At 34.2% G+C, this 13,790-nt stretch overlaps 1 protein-coding gene across 1 annotated transcript; it reads left to right on the top strand.

The window, feature by feature from the left end:
• The first annotated feature begins 6,930 nt into the window (after positions 1–6,930).
• Positions 6,931–11,342, top strand: LOC136852819 (uncharacterized). The gene is made up of 3 exons (XM_067127719.1): positions 6,931–8,781; positions 8,932–10,321; positions 10,978–11,342. The coding sequence occupies exons 1-3, from the start codon at positions 6,931–6,933 to the stop codon at positions 11,340–11,342; spliced, it is 3,606 nt and encodes a 1,201-aa protein (XP_066983820.1).
• The last annotated feature ends 2,448 nt before the right edge of the window (positions 11,343–13,790 follow it).

The following is a 13,790-nucleotide window of genomic DNA, read 5'->3' as shown; positions in this document are numbered from 1 at the left end:
AATTTAGCTGTGTCCTCCCTCCCCTTCCCTCTTCCATACCTTTTCCCCTCCCCTCCCCCTTCCAGAGCATGCATCAAATACTAATTAAGCTGTGTCGTCCTTCTCCCCTTCCACCCCCTCCCCCTTCTCTTTTCCATCCCCCTCCCCTCTCCCTCCCCCTTCCCCCACTTACGGAAAACTATCAGAAAATCAAGTGTTAATTTAGCTGTGTCCTCCCTCTCCCTTTCCTCTCCCCCTCCCCTCCTCCCACCTTACCTTCCATCTTCCCTCCCCTCCCCTCCCAGAGTTCAATCCTAGGACCAATTTTATTCTCCCACCTTCATTCCTCTTCCTTCTTCTATCCCCTCCCCTTCCCCTCCCCCTCCCCCCATTTCCCCTCCCCTCACCTTCCTACTCCCCCTCCCCTTCCCTCTTCCCTCCCTTCCCCCTTCCCTCCAGCTCCCCCTCCCCCGCAAACGGATATCAATTTCGTTAACTACAATCATAAATCGGTTACAATTTGTCAAAATTAAAAAGTATAAAATAAAAATATGAGAAAATATTTTAAACATGCTTTTATTGAATAAAAGCATAAAGGAATATTTTGAGACACACCAGGATTTTCTTATAATTAGTCATGTCTACGAAAAATAAAAGTGTGGGCGCCAAACATGGAAGAAAATGCTACAAGAAAAGAAATAATTTTTTTTAATCCTCGTAGCATTTTCTTCCATGTTTTGGGCCCACGTTTTTATTTTTGTAGACATGACTAATTATAAGAAAATCCTAGTGTGTCTCAAAAAATTATTTTTCACTTCTTATTGCATTTTAATAAGAGTGTTTTAATTTTTATATATATATATTTTTTGTATTCACACAAAACCAGAAAAGTTTTGGATGGAAATATGTCCTCAACTGGTGATAGTTTGTTTTGAGTATGTAAAAAATGTCATATAATATCAACAACAATTAAAAAACCTATGGCACACACACACACACACACACACACACACATATATAATATATATATACTATATATATATATATATATATATATATATATATATATATATATATATATATATATATATATATATATATATATATATATATATATATATACATATATATATATATATATAGGTAGACACACACATGCACACACACACACATTATATATATATATATATATATATATATATATATATATATATATATATATATATATATATATATATATATATATATATACATCTATATATACACATATATATATCATATCTATCTATATAAATATATAATTGACATGTGCATCCTGTCTATTTAAAAATCTATATATTTTGGAAGATATAATGCCCAATATAAAATTCCTATCTATCTATATAAATATGTAATTTAAAAATGTTCAAAATTCAGCCCCAAAGTTTCCAACTAAATATGACTAATAGCAAATACACTGAATAAACACTAGTAATATACAAATGCAAACGAATCTCTGAAGTAAATACAAAATGTTAACATTAGTTCACCAGAATTCCGAGAATTCATTGTTCTCTTGGACAGAACTCATATTCTTCTGTAAAACCTTCCATAAAGTTTCGTCCTTTGACAGAGGCGAGCACGAAGTATATGGCATTATAAACTTCGGTTGTTACAAGAAGCAATGGAAATAAATAACGAAAAGATGGAACAAAGAAAACCTTTATGGAATATTCTTATGGAATGAAGATATATCACAATGACCACCACTATGGAGAATATGAGACCAATGTTTGTTCTGTTGGTATTTCCAAGAGATGAAGAAAAAACCAGGACGAATTTATTTAATATAGACTCGGCTCTAATCTCTGCTACGCATATATCGAAAATTCTGTAGCTTCTGATCATATTTCTATGAGAATTCTTCGCCATTAAAATATGAAAATCATTATGCTAATTATTAATGTAACCATCTAACTAAAATACTTATACGAAATAAAAAATATCGCTATAGTTCCTGTGTTTCACCTCCGGAATAAAATGCTCATGAGATTTGCATCAACAACATCACCAATAATAATAATATGAAGGGAGTAGACCCTCTTTTAAGCATGTTCTGTTAACAAGAATGGCAGCATCAGTGGAACTGATTTTCTACAGTCTTTTCAATTCTTCTCATTATTCTCTTTTCTTCAGAGCTGATATCTGCTAAGAGCTGGCCGACGTATACATAAATTGGATAAGGAGACTAAAACGTGACTATAATTTTCCAGAACTATTTCCTTTCCTTATCTTTCCTTATTTCCTTATCCAGATTATGTATATCGGCCAGCGCTTAGCAAATGTCAGCCCTGAGAAAAGAGAATAGTGAGAAGAATTGAAAAGGCTTTGTAGAAAATCAATTCTGCCGATGCTGCCCTTTTTTTTAACAATAATAATAATAATAATAAAAAATAATAATAATAATAATAATAATAATAATAATAATAATAATAATAATAATAATAATAATAATAATGTACTGCTGGCCACAGGAAGGAAGATTATTAGTGTACTGGAATCTTAACAAAACACGTTAGCGGGATTTAATAGGCAGATCTTCAGGAGGCAAGTTGCAGCCCGGATCCAGACCTCGAGATGACAACCCACCAAGATTGAACCAAAAAACGAGTAATGTGGAAGCATCTTTCCTTAAAGCAAATTTCATTATGAGATACTGCAGTAGGTGCTCCAATTACCCTTTGAATTACTTCTCATTTCTGATTTTCCCGGTATAAGAGAGAAGGAAAATTAGTACTGAAATGGTATTCTAAGAGGTAACTGCAGCATGCAATGCGGTCCCCTCAAATAATAATAATAATAATAATAATAATAATAATAATAATAATAATAATAATAATAATAATAATAATAATAATAATAATAATAATGGCGAAGAAATCCACAGTGGTGTAGATGCAAATATATATACAAAATAATAATAATTATACCGCTATTTTAGCTTCCTGGGAACTTAGTCGCAAACAAGTCTTTTGAGTGAAAGAGGACTTTCGCAAGACTGACACAGAAGGTTTGACATTGAGTGATATACGATGAAAGTTTGGTCTGATTGCTCAGCACTAGAACCGTTCGGTCATTCGGTACCCAAGGAAGGGGAAATAGATAAGGACCAATGGAAAGAGACCGACTGAATCACAGGACAGATCTATTGTATGTGTTTTAAAGATACATCAGACATTCCATCTTCGCTGCCATTTCACTAATCAAATCCTCCACTTGGAAAGTATGCAGTCAGAATAAGCTCTCATGAGGGCAAAATGCTTTTGAGAGAAACCGTTTACATGAATATAAACGAGAGTGTATCAGTTAGGAAATTAACAACAGAGGTAATAAAATATAATATATAATATACATTACAGTATTTCCCCAAATAGCAAAAAGGAAAGGCTGGAAGCAATATGAAAAAGACTCACAACAAAACTTCGTAAGATAAAACGAGCAGTGGAAATCTAAAGACCCTGTACCAAGTAAGTAAGAAAAAGATAGAGGGAGGCGTGTCCCCTGGACACAACCGTCCCGAAAAAGAATATTTCCATTATCCTGCTCCAAAAAATTGAAGGGAAAAACTTCTGAGAGTTTCCTAGAAAATGAAAAGGAAAAAGGCTTGTCTGGAAAACCTGAGGTTCCTGGATATTCTCTGAGAAAATTGGCAAAAAGCAAAAGAATTCAAAGAAGGAAAATCACTGGCAAAGGAATAACGAAGAAAATCTGGAACTGTGACAAAATAAAATGGAGAGAAAAGTGGAGGAGAAAATTTATTTTATTCCAACAATAATTAAAATGAAACCATAGATGAAGGATCTTGCAATGTATAAAGAAACACAAGGGACGAGGAAAGAGAAGAAAACTGGGTGTAGCAATACAGAGAATAAAGTAGAGACGAAGAAATGAGGTTAAAGTGAATACAGACAGAAAATCATAGTTCATCATAGAGAGAAATCTAATGACGGAATAACTTGAGAAAACACTAACAAAGCATTTAGAAAAAAAAAAAAAATAGATTTCTGTCGAATGAAAGCGGAAAAACAGAAATTGGTAGAAACAAATAATCTGTGAAAACTAGTCTCAACGCAAGCTAGTACTCAGTGGCAACAGGAGACGGGTTTCTAATAAGAAAAAGGAAAACCTTAATAGACTAGGAACAGGAAAAACGTCGAAGATATGAAACTGGACGGACTCCATTTTCTGCTTGGGAAGACTTTGGGTACTGGATACGCTCATCCATCTCTTTAGTGATAGATATCCACTGGGTCATATCGCTATGAACTTCATCCAGGTCAAGACGCAATCCAGAGCAATCAAGACGAATGGGCAATACTGGAGTGAGAAAAGGGCAATAGATCCTTCGTAGCTCCAACTATCAACACCTCATCGGTAAAGAGAGAGAGAGAGAGAGAGAGAGAGAGAGAGAGAGAGAGAGAGAGAGAGAGAGAGAGAGAGAGAGAGAATGTCTTTGAATAGTTTGAGTATGTGTGCATATGCACTGAAAATATTTTGACTTCTGGAATTTAATTTCCATTAAATGATGTTAAGCTGAAGCACTTTTATTCTATAACCATTACTCTCTCTCTCTAATGTAATTCAAAATTGTGAAACGTTTTGTCACTTTTATCTTACTATAAACTGAAATTAAATAACTTTCTTATTACTATCTTTTATAAATGCAGTTTATGACATCTGAAAGAATGAGAGCTTATATCAAAGTCATTAACAGTTTAATAAGCCACTTAAATAAGCTTGTTACATGTTTTTTTCATCACTCAAAGGTTTATGACTGTAGAACTATATCTCTCTTTAATGACAACACCTTTTACCGTTTACAGACAGTTGCCGTAAAAATTGTTTTCGCGAATTCTCACTGAAAACTAAAACACCAAAGCATCCTAAGAAGCATTGCAAGAAAACTTCAGTGATTCAGCGAAAGAGAAAACTACCGACTTTACTGCCGGTAATACGATTAACGTTGACAAAAAAATTTCTCTAGTAAAGAAAAGCTGAAATGAAAGGAATAGAAAGCCAGGACAACAAATAATGTGACACTAAAAAGCCTTTCATCTACACAGAAACTGATCTGCCTGAGCTCATCTTGTTGTTTTCTTAGCATCAGATGGTTGTTTATAGTTTCTATATTTCTTGAATCACGTTGTATAAATCTGATGTTTCATTTGTTCATATTTTCCCACTGGCTTTTTCTGTTTCTCAGGGGAACTATTGCTTTGTTTTATGTAAAAGCCAGGCAGATTCTTACTCTTGCTTCGTAAGGAAAACATGTCAGAAACATTTCTCGCACGCACGTGTCAGGATAAGCCCCCATTCTTTTCTTTGTATATATTTGGTTTTGGGCTTTAATTGTTGAATTGGCAGTTGTTTCGGGAACATCGCTTTCTTTCAAATAGCCTTGTTGTCCAATATTTAATTGTTGGTTAAGTAAACAAAGAGTTCACTTTTGAGCTCTCTCTGCATATTTTTGTCATTCCATCCTCGCCACGCATCCAACCCTCAAACCTTGTTGTTGTTGGTTATTTCTTGTTACAAGGGACACAGTTCAGATAGTGGATTCAGCAACCAAGATCCATGCACAGAGCCAGCCAGTGTTCCATGTATGCAGTAACAGAAACCGCAGTCCTCCTTCAAGCTTATCTGATAACCTTATATTAACTAGCTACTTAGTTACGTATGCTTTAATAATTCATCAGGTGCCAAATTTCCCTACATATTGCCAATAATATCAACTTATTAAATATTTATATATTTTATATAAACATATTGTATATTTCACCTAATATCTTTAATGCAGTGTAATTATGAAACTTCTACATGAACCAGTGGCAAAAATATAATTAAAAATAATTATCTAATATTGCATAAACATCTTTGAGCCACACCTCAATGAGAGGAATTCCTTGACATATGTATTATTAGAAATTATCTGGCGCAGTGAGTAGGGTGGAATGTTTTATTGATTGCATTGTATTTTCAGAAATAGTGATCTTGTGTGGATACATTGGAAATGCTTTGTTCACCTGATTGTAAGTGCGCCACCTGTGAGGTAATTACGTTTGAAGTGGTTGGATGATTTAAGTTCTTTACCCTTAATTTAGCTGAAGAATTGCTGTAAGTATTTTTTCTCTTGTCCAGTTTATTCAATTAAAATTTGTTCTGCAAGGTTTGAGGTGTTGTGATAGGCGAATCTAATGATGGTAGTCCGACGTTCGTAATATGTGATTATAAAATCTTCCCAATTAACGACTATGATTAGGTAATTGCTTGTTATAGTTTTATCCATTATTAAAGATTCTAACTATTATAATGATTAATATGTTAGTGGTATGTCGGTGGTTAATAACTGTGAGCGGTTTTCCTAATATACTTACGATGGCATAGCGAATGTTGTTGGGATATTGCGATGTCGTTTAGAGGTAGTTTCTCTACTCTTTGTTTTGATTAAGTAACGATAGTTAGTGGTACAAGTTTAATGCCTAAGGTTCTATTACCGCTGTCGTGGATCTTAAGGATAGTTCTTTAGCTATCTATGAATAAATTTGCGTTTGGAAGTTTAGATGAATTACTGCCTTGGTAATATACTTGAATGTATGAAACTTTCAACTCCAATTGTTATTGTTTATCTTCTCGTGTTTGCGTGTAACTGGGAGATAATTAACTAGTTAGGCTTATTTACAGTCATGCTGGTTTGAGAATTCTACTGTATTGCAAGTTTGCGTATTTATGTAGAATATTTTTTTTTACGTATGAAGACATTTTAAGTATGTTTAATAAGTTTTTTTTTTTTGTAACTATTACCATTTGCTTAATGTTTTACATTCATTGGTAGTGGTTATTAATTTCGGTAACGATGTCAATATAAATTAATGTATTGTCTGTTATGATATGGTAAATTTTTAGTGTTTTATTATGGATGAATTAGTCAGAATTCTTGAGGCAGGTAAAGCCTTAGGTTTGACAGGAGAGGAAGTAAAGGCTATGTTAGAAAAGCAAAGGTTAAGTGAGGAAGAGAAAAGAGAAGCAGACGATAGGAAGTTAGCTTTGGCTGAAGATAGACAAATAAAGGAGTATGAAAGACAGATTAAGAGGGATCAGGATATTGCTGATAGAGAAGATAGGAATAGGAGTAGAGAAGAGAAACGGTTGGAGAGTGAAAGAATAGACTGCGAAAAAGAGCGCGAACAAGAACTTGAAAAAATGAAGTACGAGAATGATAGATTACAAGCAGAAAGAAAACATGCTCTTGAACTTGCAAGACTAAAATCTGAAAGTGGTGCATCGGGTATAAGCTTGAATGAAAATCAGTCTGTTCCCAAGATACCTTATTTTAACGAAGGTGAGGATGATATTGATTCTTACTTGCATAGGTTTGAGAAGTTAGCAGCATTTCATAAATGGGATAAGGATGATTATGCTTATTTGCTTGGAACTTATTTACGTGGCAGAGCATTGAGAGTCTATACTTCATTACCTGATACTGTAGCTGATGATTATGATAGATTAAAATTGGCTTTGCTGAATGCTTTTCAAGTTAATGCTGACACTTTCAGATGGAAGTTTAAGAATTCAGTAGTTGGAGAGAATGAATCATATGTCCAGCTAGTTAGTAGAATGGATATGTATCTTAATAGATGGGTCGAGTTGTCAGAGATTACGAAAGATTTTAAATCTTTGTTTGGTTTACTGATAAGGGATCAAATCTTGTGTAATTGCCCCCCTGATATGAGAACATTTTTGAAAGCTAAGAAATTTGCAAATACTTTGGAATTGGCTGAAAGTGCTGATCTTTATGCTAATGCTCATGAATCCTCTAAAAAGAAATTTTCTAGACTTCAAAGGTTAGGAAAAGATGGTTTCAGGTTGAAGGACCCAACAGAATCTAGTTTGGGAAAGTTAGTTCCTGCTAAGGAAATGGAGAAAGGTAAAGGCAAAGATAAAGTTGTGCATAAATTTGATGGTAAGAGTAGTGAATACAGACAAGTAGTTTGTTATTATTGTGGAAAGACAGGACACACAAAACGTATGTGTTATTATAACCCTGATAATTACAGTGAAAAGAATCATGCTTCTAAAGATGAAAATGTTAAATTTGTTTTTGAAACTGAGAAGAAGCCCGAATCTATAATTACTGATGCAAAAGGTCTGTTGTTTAACAAAACGGTTGAAGTTATGGTAGATACCGGAGCAACTTGTGTAATTGTTAATAAGAATGTATTGCCAAGTAAGGTTAACTACCTAAAGCCAGTTAAAGTGTTAGACTATTTGGGTAGACCTAGAATATTTCCCAGGGTGAGATGTTACCTAAATTGTAAATTTTTCAGAGGTTGGGTAAATGCAGTTGTAGCACCAATTAAGTTTGGAGAAGTTTTGTTAGGACTTATTCCAGGCCTTAAAGTACCAGAGATAGTTGTTTCCGATAGTATAAGCAGTAAAGTAGATAATGGTATTGATTTTGCTATAGAGAAAGCTAATGTAGTTACGAGGTCTGAAGTGATGAAGGTTAGTAATGTAAAACCTCTTAATAATCGTAACCTAGAGATTAAAGTTGATCCTGTAGATTTTGCTAAAGAACAAGAAACTTGTGAAACTCTATCTTTAATTAGAGATAAAGTAAAATCATCTGAAGTCACTGTTGTCAAAGGTCGAACAGTTGTGTACCAGAAGATAAATAATTTAATTTACAGAGTTTGTACTAAAAGTAAAATTGCGAACGAAGTGGGTAAGAAACAAATCGTGGTACCTAAGAAATTTCGTATTCAAGTAATGTATCTTGCTCATGAAAGCTTGGTGTCAGGTCATTTTTCAAGTAGGAAAACCTCTGATAAGATATTTGCTAATTAGAATTATTTTTGGCCAGGTGCAGGGGCTGACATAACTAGATATTGTAAATCATGTGAATTTTGTCAAAAGTTTACTGCCAAAGGAAGGGTCAAGAAAGTGCCTCTAAAACCCATGCCTATAATATCAGAACCATTTTCAAGAATAGCTGTAGATTTGGTGGGTCCATTATCTCCTGTTACCACTAGGGGTCATAGATACATTTTAACCATTGTTGACTGTGCAACTAGGTTCCCAGAAGCAGTTCCTTTGAAGAACATTGATACTGTTACTGTTGCAGAAAGTTTAATTGAGGTATTTTGTAGGGTTGGCATACCTAGAGAAATCTTATCGGACAGAGGTACTCAATTTAAGGCAGATTTGATGAAGGAAATTAATCGTTTGTTGTCTATTAAGGCTCTGTTTACATCTCCTTATCATGCTTGTTGTAATGGGTTGGTAGAGAGAATGAACGGAGTTTTGAAGAATATGTTAAAGAAATTGTGTTCAGATCATCCGCAAGATTGGGATAGATACTTACCAGCTGTCTTATTTGCATACAGAGAGATACCGAATGATACCTTGAAATTTTCGCCATTTGAGTTGCTTTATGGAAGAACTGTGAGGGGCCCATTAAGTATTTTGTATGAACTTTGGACTAATGAGAATTTACAAACTGAAGTAAAAAATAGTTATAAATATGTGTTAGATTTGCGAGATAAGTTAGCTGTGTCTTCTGAACTTGCTATAAAGAATGCAGAAATTAACAGTAATCAGTATAAGAAATATTTTGACAGGTTTGCAAAGCCTAGACGCTTTCAGGTTGGTGATGATGTCCTTCTTTTATTGCCTGATCAGAATAATAAGTTCTTGATGAAATGGTTGGGACCATATAAGGTTGTTGAGTGCCATCAAAATAAAGTTGATTACTGGATAATGATAGGAAATAAAAAGAAGTTGTATCATATAAATTTGTTGAAGAAATATTTTCACAGAGATAGTGAGAGTGTTGAACATGTAAATATTTGTGTTATAGAAGAGGAGGAAATAGACAATCATTGCAAAATTGAAACCTATAGTATAGAGATTAATAGCATTCCAAATATAAATGACAAGTTATCAAGTGTTCAACGGCGTACATTACATGAACTTGTTAATGAATATGTAGATGTTCTCTCAGATCAACCTGGATTTGCTAAATATTTTTCTCATGATATAATTTTAACTTCTGATATTCCTGTTCAGCAGAAGCAATATCCAATTCCACATAGTTTAGATGAAGTTTTCAAGGTAGAAGTTGATTACTTATTGAAAATGGGAATTGTTGAGCCTTCTAAATCAGCTTATTGCAGTCCTGTAATTTTTGTCAAGAAGGAAGATAAATCATGGAGACTTTGCATTGATTTTAGGAAGTTGAATGATATTACCTTATTTGATTGTGAACCTATGCCAACAAGAGAAGAAGCATTGCATTGTTTTACTGGTAAGACGTTATTTTCTGAACTAGACTTATGCAAGGGTTATTGGCAAATACCTTTAGAACCACATTGCAAATCATATACAGCGTTCGCTACACATAGAGGTTTAATGCAGTTCACTAGGATGCCGTTTGGTTTAAAAACTGCTTGTTCATCATTTGTTCGTTTAATGCGGATAGTACTTAAAGATTTGCCAAATGTAAGTTGCTATTTTGACAATATTATTGTTCATAGTAGTGATTTTGAAAGTCATTTGATAGATCTGAGGAGAGTTTTTGACAGATTGAGATATCATGGTCTTACAGCAGGCCCAAAGAAATGTTTTCTAGCTTATCCTGAGATTAAATATCTTGGCTTACTTGTAGGTAATAATACATTGAAACCTCTCGAAGCTAGACTAAAGCCATTCAAGCACTCCCAATGCCTACTACAAAGAAGCAGTTGCGATCTTTTCTCGGAACTATAAGTTTTTACCAGAAGTTCATAAAAGATTTTGGTAGTATTAGAATCCCTTTGAATGAGATGTTAAAGAAGAACAGCAGTAATAAGTTAAAATGGGAGGATAAACAGATTGAAAGTTTTAACAAATTGAAAGCCTGTCTTAGTAAACCACCTATTTTAATACTTCCAGATATGAATAAAAGATTTTTCTTACGAACAGATGCTTCGGACTACGGAATAGGCGCAGTTTTGTTGCAGAAGGTTGATGATATTCCATTACCTGTTGCTTATGCAAGTAGATCGTTGTTGCCTAGAGAACAAAGATATTCTGCAGTAGAACGCGAATGTTTAGCTGTTGTCTGGTCTGTTTCTGAGTTTTATGAATATTTATATGGCGAAGAATTTACTATTCAGACAGATCATCATCCATTATATTATTTAAAGCAAATGAAGAATCAAAATAATCGGTTAATGCGCTGGGCACTAGCACTCCAAGATTTCGGTTATACTATTGAATATATTAAAGGATCTGAGAACGTTGGAGCAGACATGTTGAGCAGGTTAATTCCCGCTAGAGATATGTAAGAAAACTCTGGGTGCTTTGTTGAAATTATCCAAGGTAATTTCTTCTGGAGGGGCAAGTTTGTCAGGATAAGCCCCATTCTTTTCTTTTATATATTTGGTTTTGGGCTTTAATTGTTGAATTGGCAGTTGTTTCGGGAACATCGCTTTCTTTCAAATAGCCTTGTTGTCCAATATTTAATTGTTGGTTAAGTAAACAAAGAGTTCACTTTTGAGCTCTCTCTGCATATTTTTGTCATTCCATCCTCGCCACGCATCCAACCCTCAAACCTTGTTGTTGTTGGTTATTTCTTGTTACAAGGGACACAGTTCAGATAGTGGATTCAGCAACCAAGATCCATGCACAGAGCCAGCCAGTGTTCCATGTATGCAGTAACAGAAACCGCAGTCCTCCTTCAAGCTTATCTGATAACCTTATATTAACTAGCTACTTAGTTACGTATGCTTTAATAATTCATCAGGTGCCAAATTTCCCTACATATTGCCAATAATATCAACTTATTAAATATTTATATATTTTATATAAACATATTGTATATTTCACCTAATATCTTTAATGCAGTGTAATTATGAAACTTCTACATGAACCAGTGGCAAAAATATAATTAAAACAATTATCTAATATTGCATAAACATCTTTGAGCCACACCTCAATGAGAGGAATTCCTTGACAGCACGTCACAAACTTACTGAATACAGTCAACAATTTACTTGTGGTCCTAATTAGTGCTTCCTACGATTATCCAGCATTTGCCATAAATTTGTTCTCCACCTACAGTAGTTGACTTGTTTTCAACCTGTCTGCGATGTGTATACGCCAAGTCAACAACCTGTGTTTATGACATGACTTATTTTCAACCTAGCTGCAATGTGTATGCGACAAGTCACCGACCTATGAATGAATCATTTATGTTTGGCGAAAGCACAGTACATACCTGTCACTTCGATGGATTTCTTGCCACCTTGCTTACATCTGTAACCTTCCAGAGTATACGTTTTTGCAAATGTGTCTTTGCAACAATCCGATCCATCCCATCCCTCCAGGTATCTCTCAATTTCAGGAATATTTTTTAGTCTGAATAAACCAGTCCTCACCTTTATAGGCTAATCTAGTATTTTTTTAATGAAATATTTGCAATCCATTGGTTGCTCTCCTATTGTCATTCATCTGCTAGAAGGACAAACTGTCTCCCTTTCATCGATTCGGTGTCAAAACCAACATGATATGACCTTCCCACTGACAAAAAAAGTAAGAAGAAATGAAACATCGCTTCAACCCTGTCCAATTTTGCAATGGATGAATAAATTTAGGCTTCACAAACAAAAAAACTCATATCGCTTCGAAAGTTGAAATTCATCAGGCAAAAAGGTACGACAAGTCATTCAAAAGATAACACAATAAAAAACCTTGATGAAATTGGCATTGAGGATCATGCATATTAATACTTAGATACATAACTAGATAAACAGATCAGATGCCAAGTATTGCTCGGTGTTTGTGTGTGATGATTTATAATAAAGAACACGAAAAGCACAGTTTCACTAGTTACATGATGAACTGGAAAAAATTATAATCACCAAATAACATCCAAATAACAAATAATAACAAATAACACCAAATAACAACGAGTAATTTCTCGATAAGAAAGCGATATAAATGAAATATTATTGTATTAGAAGCTAGTTCTTAGATATGAAGTGATAAAAATATTAAACTTTCTAGTTTTACGTAAATCTGTTGAGAGGTGGTAGATGAAATGAGGCTCAACCTCTCCATTTTGTGATTTATGACAAAAGTACAAAATGGGGTGCTTGTTCAGGCAGCGTCTCCCCATGAATCTCTCTCTCTCTCTCTCTCTCTCTCTCTCTCTCTCTCTCTCTCTCTCTCTCTCTCACAACCTCCACGCGCACTATTAACAATTACGGTTTTTCACAACTGTAATAAAAAATCAATTTAATAATACAATTTATACTAATGATGATACAGAGGTCACCGGAACATGATCAGAAAACATATATATAAGAAGTTCAGTATTTTCCAAGATATATAAACATGGTAAATGGCACCATATTTTGCATGTGTGTTCTCATATGTTCTTCTTGTCACGAGGACGGAGTGTAACACACTTGAGAAATGACAGCGTCCTCAGATTCCTTCATGATTTAATAACCATGCGACTAAGTGTCGATGTAGTCAAACACAAGACGTTTGTGCTTGATTGTTATCTTTCACTGCCTTTACAGAAAACGCCTTATGCAATATTTCGTCACCACAATTCTTTCAGCTTTGTAAGACAGAGCTTTTCATGTTAATCAGTTATTTAGTTATAAGTATATCCTTCATATTCCACTTAGAAAGAAACCATAAAACAATTATGCCACTATTAATATCAGCATTACAAATCCACCGGATGGAAAACGTGAAACTTATTAAAACGCAGAGACAGAGAC

The sequence above is a fragment of the Macrobrachium rosenbergii genome, chromosome 26 (genome assembly GCF_040412425.1).
Source record: "Macrobrachium rosenbergii isolate ZJJX-2024 chromosome 26, ASM4041242v1, whole genome shotgun sequence".
In the NCBI taxonomy this organism is placed as follows: Eukaryota; Metazoa; Arthropoda; class Malacostraca; order Decapoda; family Palaemonidae; genus Macrobrachium; species Macrobrachium rosenbergii.
The sequence above is the reverse complement of the archived record's forward strand: the minus strand, read 5'-3'. Positions and strand labels throughout refer to the sequence as shown.